We start from the raw sequence: 7,977 nt of genomic DNA, 5'->3' as shown, positions 1-7,977 counted from the left end.
ACACACGGAAAACCGGACATTATCATCAGTTTATAAAAGACCCCCGGACGCCCCGGACGGGACGTGAAAAGTGGACATGTCCGGGCAAAAGAGGACATTTGGTCAGCCTAACGGAGCGCCATGTTGTGGGTCAAATTACCTATGTCAGCATTTACCTTGGTCTATAGGTCGCACCGGTCTATAACCTGCACCCAACTTTTTAGATGAAAAAAAAAGGGAAAAAAGTGCGACTTATACACCAAGTTTTACAGTACGTCTTTTTGTGTTTGTGTGGTTTTAGTGTGTGTTACGTTAGAAGCCATGGACAGGCCGAAAAACAGGCTAGTCAAGGGTAGAAAGCAGCACGGAGGCCTGTGAAAACTTTACAGTTGGTACTTTTTATACATTTCTAACTTATTCAGTTAAAGTTTCTGTGCTGCTTGGACGGAGATGGACGGTATTTTGTGGTGGTGCATCATTGTACTTGCCAGTAAAGGGGCTAAAATTAGGGCATGCACATGTGTATTGTATTTCCATCAACGCCAATCGGACCTAAGAAATAACTGTAACCTTTCTCATTACATTAAAAGGCCACATGTTGCCAGGTGTTAGTGGGGTTTTTTGTGCAGAAGAAAGGGAGCTTTACTTGTTTTCCAACAGACATTTAACCCAGAGCTAGTACAGCTGCAGCATAAATCATACATCCCTAGGCTTACGTTTACCCTGGGTCACTAATGTGTATAAAAAGGGGCTAAGAACATGTAGTGTGAAAAGCCCTTTGATATATGATATATAGCACCTTTTAGTCTTCTTGTCCACTGTCTCACTTTAACCTCAAAACCCACTAAATTAGTGGTTTTACATTTTAAGTTTACAGGTGTTAGTTTGGTGGCTGCTGGTAATTTCCCACCCTGATAAAGGACCAGTTGGCGGCAGGTTTGTGGGCAGGTGGGGTGTAACTGGGTGAACAGGGAGAACAGGTGACAGGGTGCTGGTCTGTCAGGATCAGGTGTTGGGGGGGGGGGTTAAGGGGGCAGACAGTCGGGTACTGCTCCACCTACTTGGGCCCCAGAGGCGTCGCCAGGGGAGACCAGGGGGGAGGTGCTTTGCTGCACCAAATCAGGGAGATTTGCGTTGCCGGGGAACAGATTAGCGTTGCCAGGGAAACCATTGCTGGCGGCAGAGCTCCGCCTCCGTTCCCCATGTTTCTGGAAAGAGAGAGAAAGGGGCGGGCTACTGTGCAGTGAGGCTGTGATTGACGGGTCAGGTGCTGGAGGAAGGAAGCCTGCTGTGTGCGGGTGTGTTTGTTTCTGTGTTTGTGTTAATTTTTAGGAAGGGGTGGGTGGGCACTGAACCTTGAGGCCTTCAACACATTATCGCACAATATGTAACACACACACTAACAGGGTGCTTGCAACAGTGACCAACTGCTGGCCAACAGTGATGCTGTTATCTTTTGGATTAAAGCTGCCTGGAGTCAATATTTTCTGCTCTGTTTCGGTATTTTGGGCTTTTGGCAAAATCCTCCCGAAATGTATGTTTCCACCTGCATATTTTTCCTGTTCGAGTGGAAAAGCTTCTCAAACAAACAAAGAGTGGTACACTTAACCCAACCCAATCACCAGAAAAAATGTTTGTATGATTCATGACGACAATGAGGGCATTGTACAATTCTGCAAACCACATACACATTACATTTGCATGTTATCATTTAACTGTTAAGTTCAAGCTTTGCGGTTAGGCACAAAAACCACATAATAATGATTAGGAAAAGATGTTTTGGCTTAAAATACCTGGCACAATCCTCACTGGAAAAAACAGTGATGTATTTAAAAAATAACTGCTTTTGTGTCACAATCCCTGGTGGTGAGTCACTACAAAACACTCGCTAAAAAACAACCTGCTTTGTTGTTTGTTGGTCTCAAACAGTGGTCTGCAGCTTGGCAGGTGTCTCGCCAAGGTGTTACATCATCCACCATCCCCTCCACCTCTAGATGACAAAGTCAGCTCATATACTACATCACTTCACAAACGTTGATATGATAGGTATGAAATGTACAAATGTAACGCATTCATTGGTTTGCAGAAATGTACAATTACAACATTTTCTTCTGGTGACTGACTATTCCATTAATTGATAAACAATAGACAATAAATTAACTGTTTCCGTCTTTTTTTTTTTTTTTTTTCCTTGAAAAATATCAATATTTTTTATTGCTTGCTAAATAAAGTGAGAAATCTGAATAAACATCAGTGTGGGCTGTGGGCAGCTGTGGTCACCACTATTTTCTGACATTTTACAGACTAAACAAATAGATAAACTGATTCATCTGTAAAATAAACAACAGACTAATTAATAATGGAAATCTAAATTTAAATTTTTAACTGAACTAAATTTACTCTCAAGATTAAATAAAAAAAAAATCAAAAATCAAAATTAAATTGAGAAAGGCGACAGCAACCACTGACATCCCAAAAGATGTTTCAACATCAGTTAGAGGTTTTGTTGACATTTTAGAAACTTCATGTATATGCTATTTGAGACCAAAAAATAAGTTCTGTTAATTACTTTTGATGAATTTTGAGAATTGCGTAGTTTTTCTCTGATGGGAATTTTGTCATTTTGTCATTTCAAAAATGTCATTTTTAGGGTTCGGTATCTTCAGACATAAAACTCCAACAGCTATAAAGATTCTAAGAGGCACAGACAAAACTGAACAACAGAACCAGATCCAAACGACTGAAATGCACAAACAGATGTCACATTTTTCATAACTGCCCTTTGAAAATAGAAAAAAATGCAAAATGGGTGGTTTTACCCCCAGGCACTTTCACAAATTGACTTTTCAACACTTTCTGCTAAAAATACACTGTTTTATTGATTTTATACCAAATTTCTGGGGCTCTAACATAAACAGAATATGATATATTGCAAGTAAACAAGTCAAGGTTGCAACTGTTGCCTTTCTGAGATGCCAAATGTGGGCATTTTGTATGTTCCTTTTTTGCTATATTCATGTTTAAATTTGACAAGATACAAGGCTTATTACGCCCTAATGACTATAATGTTGAACAATACTTATTGAAAGATAAATCCATCAACACCCTACATACGTACAATGAGCAATCACTCCAACCCTCTACGCTTGGTATGTGTTGTTCAGCCAGGCATGCAGAGCCGGTGAAAGAGCATCTGAGCATCGAGTGTCAGTTTGTGTGTGGTGAGCAAGGCTGCAGTCAGCAGGTCAAAGGTCAGAACTGAGAGGTGACTCACCTCACGCATCATAAGGGTGCTGTCCTGGGAGCTGTTTCCATATGAGTCGTCATGGGCGTCGTTGTGACCTCCCATGCCAAAGGACTCATTGGTACCTTGACTCGCTGCCGGCCTGAAAGAGAGAAGTCAGCATTTTTTAATGTCTATCTTTATTTATTATTTTTTTTCAGTATTCCTAACATGTTAATTATGCTTCTCTGAGGTTTATCCAAAATTATTCTGAGCCTTGTTACATAAAGAGAGGTTGCTGTCATGTATAAATTTGATTACGAAATATGGACCTTATAACTTCACTACATGTAAAAATGCATTTGTATCTTATTCATTCCATTGTTGAATGTTGTACCATAAAGTGTAAAGGTTTTTACTAAATTGTGTCAGGTAGCATTTCTGGACCTAGGCAACATTTTTCACAGATGTACTTTAACAGGCTCCAGGCTTTAAAGGTACGACACCCAATATTCCAGCTTCCAACAAACTAACAGGACAGCAGAAAGCAAACCACAACCAGTGACTGTCAAGCTCTGTATTTTATCTTTGGAAATTGATGCAAGAGGTTTAAAAAGGTTTTTCTGAATTTGCAAAGTACACATTGGCGTTACTATTTGGCAAATCAACCTTGAAAACTTGAAGAAGCCAGCCCCAGGTTTAACTTTTAATGTTTCAGAAGAACTAGACCAGCAGCAAACCCATTCTCTTTCTAGAGACATCAAATACCACAGCTTGGTCATTGAGGGTCATTGGTCATTGATTTCCACTGGACTCTCACCCAGGAGGCCGGTGTTCACTTTGCATATGAATGATGAGCCAAACCATGATGTTTTTTCTAAACCTAATCATGCCCATTTGTTGCACAGTGAAATAAATGCATATATACTGCATTTTACTGACACTGTAAGTTTATTTTGAAAAAGACTGTATGCATCTAACGAGCAGAAACTGTGCATTTCCTGAAAGTGTTTTTAAAAGACAGAATGTATGCAACAGATGTAAACTGACTGGCACCCAGGATACCAAGCCATGAAAGTCCACTGACCAAGCGGCGATATGATGCAGCTGACCCCTGTTTGATGCTGAGCAGATAGTGTACAGTTGGTTTATCAGAACTTTTTGAAAACAGCTGCCTGCTGCTGGAAACAGTTCTACAAAGGTGGTGAGCATGAACCAGAATATTAAAGCTGCAGGGTGTAAAACCCAAACAACGAGCTGAAAAATGCTTTAACGCTCTGTAGAGCAACACCTTTTCAAATACACATAGCCATTCACATAACTAATACAAACTAGTAATTACAGCAGCTTTAAAGTCAGCTAAAGAATCACACAGAAGGTGGTGTTTGGGAAAAATCACCACAGTTCATAGAGGTGTTAATTTAGCTGATATTAAAGACTGTTAAACCGCACATGATACTGTGATATTGTCACACCAAGCACAGACACGCAGACTTTTAAAAGGGAGCCATTGTTTGAATGGAGGAGACACTGATATTAAATTGATTTCTTAAATGTTTACATATAAACCCATAATATCACCAAATGCAAGATGCTAAGTTTTTCTTTGACCCTAAACTAAGTCCATCCTTTTTATTGGCATGCTGTAATTTAACTCCCACCACCCCATCGATTATCCACTATCTTGAGTAAACTTGATTTGATCGGCCAACCCCAACAGTTCAGCACAACACAACCTATAACTGAGCTCAGTAATAAACATATTAAATCTACACATTTCCAACAAAGTCACCAAACACTGCACATGATGAGCTTCTTAAAAACAGATGTTATGACAGAACTGCTGTACAGGACTGTGGGAAGCAAGTGGGGGATCATGTCCAGATAAACAGGAACACTAATACTCACATAATCCGTGGTATATCACTGACGGCTACTGTCCCGTCATTAGTTCCACCCTCTCCCTCCTCATCCTCGCTGCTGTGAGAGTCCTCACTGGACGATGAATAGTCTGTCACTTTGACGGGCGGGCGGCTGGTTTCCTCTCCCTGCCGCAGCTCTCGCAGCTCTTTGGCCAGAGCCGTTAGATCCTGGAGGATGCGGGGAACACCAAGAGAGACAGGAGAACTAAAGTGAAAGGATTTTTACAAAGAGTCCGTGGGGAAATGTGACCTCTGCTTTTCAAATGTTTAGTGATGTTTGCTTTTATGCAATAAACACAAGTGTGACTCATTTTAATTCACAGGTGTCACCGCAGCTTTGTTTCATATAAATGTGGAAGTTTAGTGTCATTCTTTCTGTTCTTATATATCTGTCTACTACTGTAACTACATAACCTCCTGCAGTCAACACAGTATACATATACATTTATTTATTTATTTATTCTATCTGTCTGTTTATCATTTATTCATTTTATCACTACTGTATATTACTCTACCACAGTGTTGGGGCCAGAGTCTTGCATCAGGCATCTACTGTGTTTTTATGTAAATGCATTTTACTGTGTCCTGTCTGGATGTGATATGATGTGTTTTAATTTACCCTTTTTAAAAGCAGGTTTTGCACATGCAAACCAAAGACATACGTCTGCATTCGGCATGCAAAAAGAAGTTGAGGAAGTATTTTCTATTCTACTCTATTCTATGAGCTTCAGAAGGACACAGCCATGCTTTGAAAGTAAGTAACAGTAAAACAAAGCTGACCTCAAAACCTCTAAATGTGTAAATAACCAATGTGATTAATATTTTTCAATCTATAGTATCTATAGTATAAATTATACTTTTACTACTATTATTATATAGCTTTTATAGAAATCATTGTATTTGTACATGAGCAAAATCAACAAAACTAAATAAAAAACAAATATAATAGACAGAAATTTATTTCCAGTGCAGTAAGAACTTGGCTCTAATTTAACAAAGGAGAGAAAAGTTGGAAAAAATAATTAATCACAGGCACTTGCAACAGAAAGGTTTTTAATTTTAGATTCACTCATGAGGTCATCATTAAGTGTTTCCATCTGTGTGAAGCTAAAAGCAACTTCAAGCACATTATGAATGTATTTTGGCTCCAACCTGTGAAGTGATTAATAGATGAGCAGCAGAACTTGAAAATGTATTTATAAGCAGTTGGAAGCCAGTGAAAAGGTTTAACAGCAGGACTAATGTGCTCACCTCGACTGGTTATTTTATTTTACCCCCAAATCATTTCAGTATTACAGTAAATGTGGTTTTAAAAACCAAGCAGCAGAGAGAAATCAGAGGGGGTTTTATTCTTTGTGGCACAATTCAAGCTGTTAGTAAGAGTCATTTACATTTCAGCCACATCACTGAGTCTCCATAGTGGGGAGGGCAGCGAGCAGCAGGACAGTGCAGGGAGAAGAGGGTCGATCAGTGCAGGAGGGTCGGGGGTTAAAGTTCAGGGGACTTTAAATTCAGTCTTTGTGACATCAGCAGTAAAAAGGGCTGTGCATGTCAGAGGTGGGGGGGGGGGGCTGTGGTTAAGATTGTGGGAGGAATGGAGTGGGAGGTTATCTTACCAACTCCTCCTAATGAGAGAGACAAGAGATAAAATGAGAGAAAGAGAGAGAGAAAGAGTGACTGGAAATGAAACCTGAGAGCAGAGGTGTCTGAAGTGGTCACAGGAAGTAAAGTGAATAGAAAACAGTGAGATGAGAAGAAAGACATGAATCCTACAGTAACTCATCAGCAGTGTTGGGGAGTAACTAGATACATGTAACAGCATTACGCAATTAAATTACAAATTAAATGTAATTGTAATTAGTTACAGTTACTGAGAAAGAAAATGCCATTAACTTAGGTTACAGCTGAATATATCCTTGTTGGTAAGAGGCTTATATGCAGAATAGAACATTATCTCTGTTGCTTTGCATCTTTTCACTTTCTTTTAGCATATTTCTCAACAACACAGGTCAGCAAAGCCATTGGGACAAATTTGAGTGTAACACCATCATGTGTACGATGATTTGAGGCGGATTAAAAGTTGTGCGTAGGCTCTTTGCACAGCCTATGCCATAGCCAACACAAGTGGACTATGTCATTGTGAGCATTTATACTTGTGCAGTGGTGTGTCTGCATTGCTCTGCAATTACACCTCCAAAACACAGGTTCGCAGTGGGCTTTCTGTGAACTGCTGTAAAGTCTGACTGATCCAAAACACAGCCAAAACAAACATTTAACATGACTTAATGGCGACAATATCAAACACAAGTACACAAATTGTCTCACAAGGTTCCGAGACAAAGCACTTGTCTTTTGCTGTCATAGCATAAGCCTATGATACTTTACATTGCATAAATTAGCCTAGAAGCTAGCAGAGTTGTCGTCTACTCATATGAAGCCAGGAACAACAGCCACGTTTACCAAAGGTAACCTTACAAAATTCAGCTCCATTAAAACTCACAAGGTTCACCAACCAAACAACTGTCTCCTATTAGACATGTTTTCTCCATAAAGATAACATGCTAACGTCATTAGCATAAGCCTATGACATTTTATATTGCATAAATTACCCCAGTGGCTAGCAGACTTTCCTCTACTCATACGAAGCTGAAATAAATCACACACAAGACTTAAAATGCTACTTTACAGGGGATTTATCGTCTTCACAATTTATTGTTTTTTATTAGTAAAATAAAAGTAAATAAAAGCTTTGTTTCCACTGAGAGAACTGATTTTCAGCTTACAAAAATAAACAAAAGGTCTACGCCGGATGACATTTAGTTACATTAATGGCATAAATCCCACCTTACAAGG

At 39.4% G+C, this 7,977-nt stretch overlaps 1 protein-coding gene across 7 annotated transcripts in view; it reads right to left on the bottom strand.

The window, feature by feature from the left end:
* tnikb (TRAF2 and NCK interacting kinase b) overlaps nucleotides 1-7,977 on the bottom strand; it is an 86,258-nt gene that overhangs the window by 20,707 nt on the left and 57,574 nt on the right. For all 7 annotated transcript variants that reach the window (XM_050056454.1, XM_050056456.1, XM_050056457.1 and 4 more), the window contains 2 exons: nucleotides 5,111-5,292; nucleotides 3,254-3,365 (listed from right to left, as the gene is read on the bottom strand). In XM_050056454.1, coding sequence (XP_049912411.1) covers nucleotides 3,254-3,365; nucleotides 5,111-5,292 — 294 coding nt within the window. The remainder of the gene's footprint in view (nucleotides 1-3,253; nucleotides 3,366-5,110; nucleotides 5,293-7,977) is intronic.

The sequence above is a fragment of the Epinephelus moara genome, chromosome 11, assembly GCF_006386435.1.
Source record: "Epinephelus moara isolate mb chromosome 11, YSFRI_EMoa_1.0, whole genome shotgun sequence".
Lineage (NCBI taxonomy): Eukaryota > Metazoa > Chordata > Actinopteri > Perciformes > Serranidae > Epinephelus > Epinephelus moara.
The sequence above is the reverse complement of the archived record's forward strand: the minus strand, read 5'-3'. Positions and strand labels throughout refer to the sequence as shown.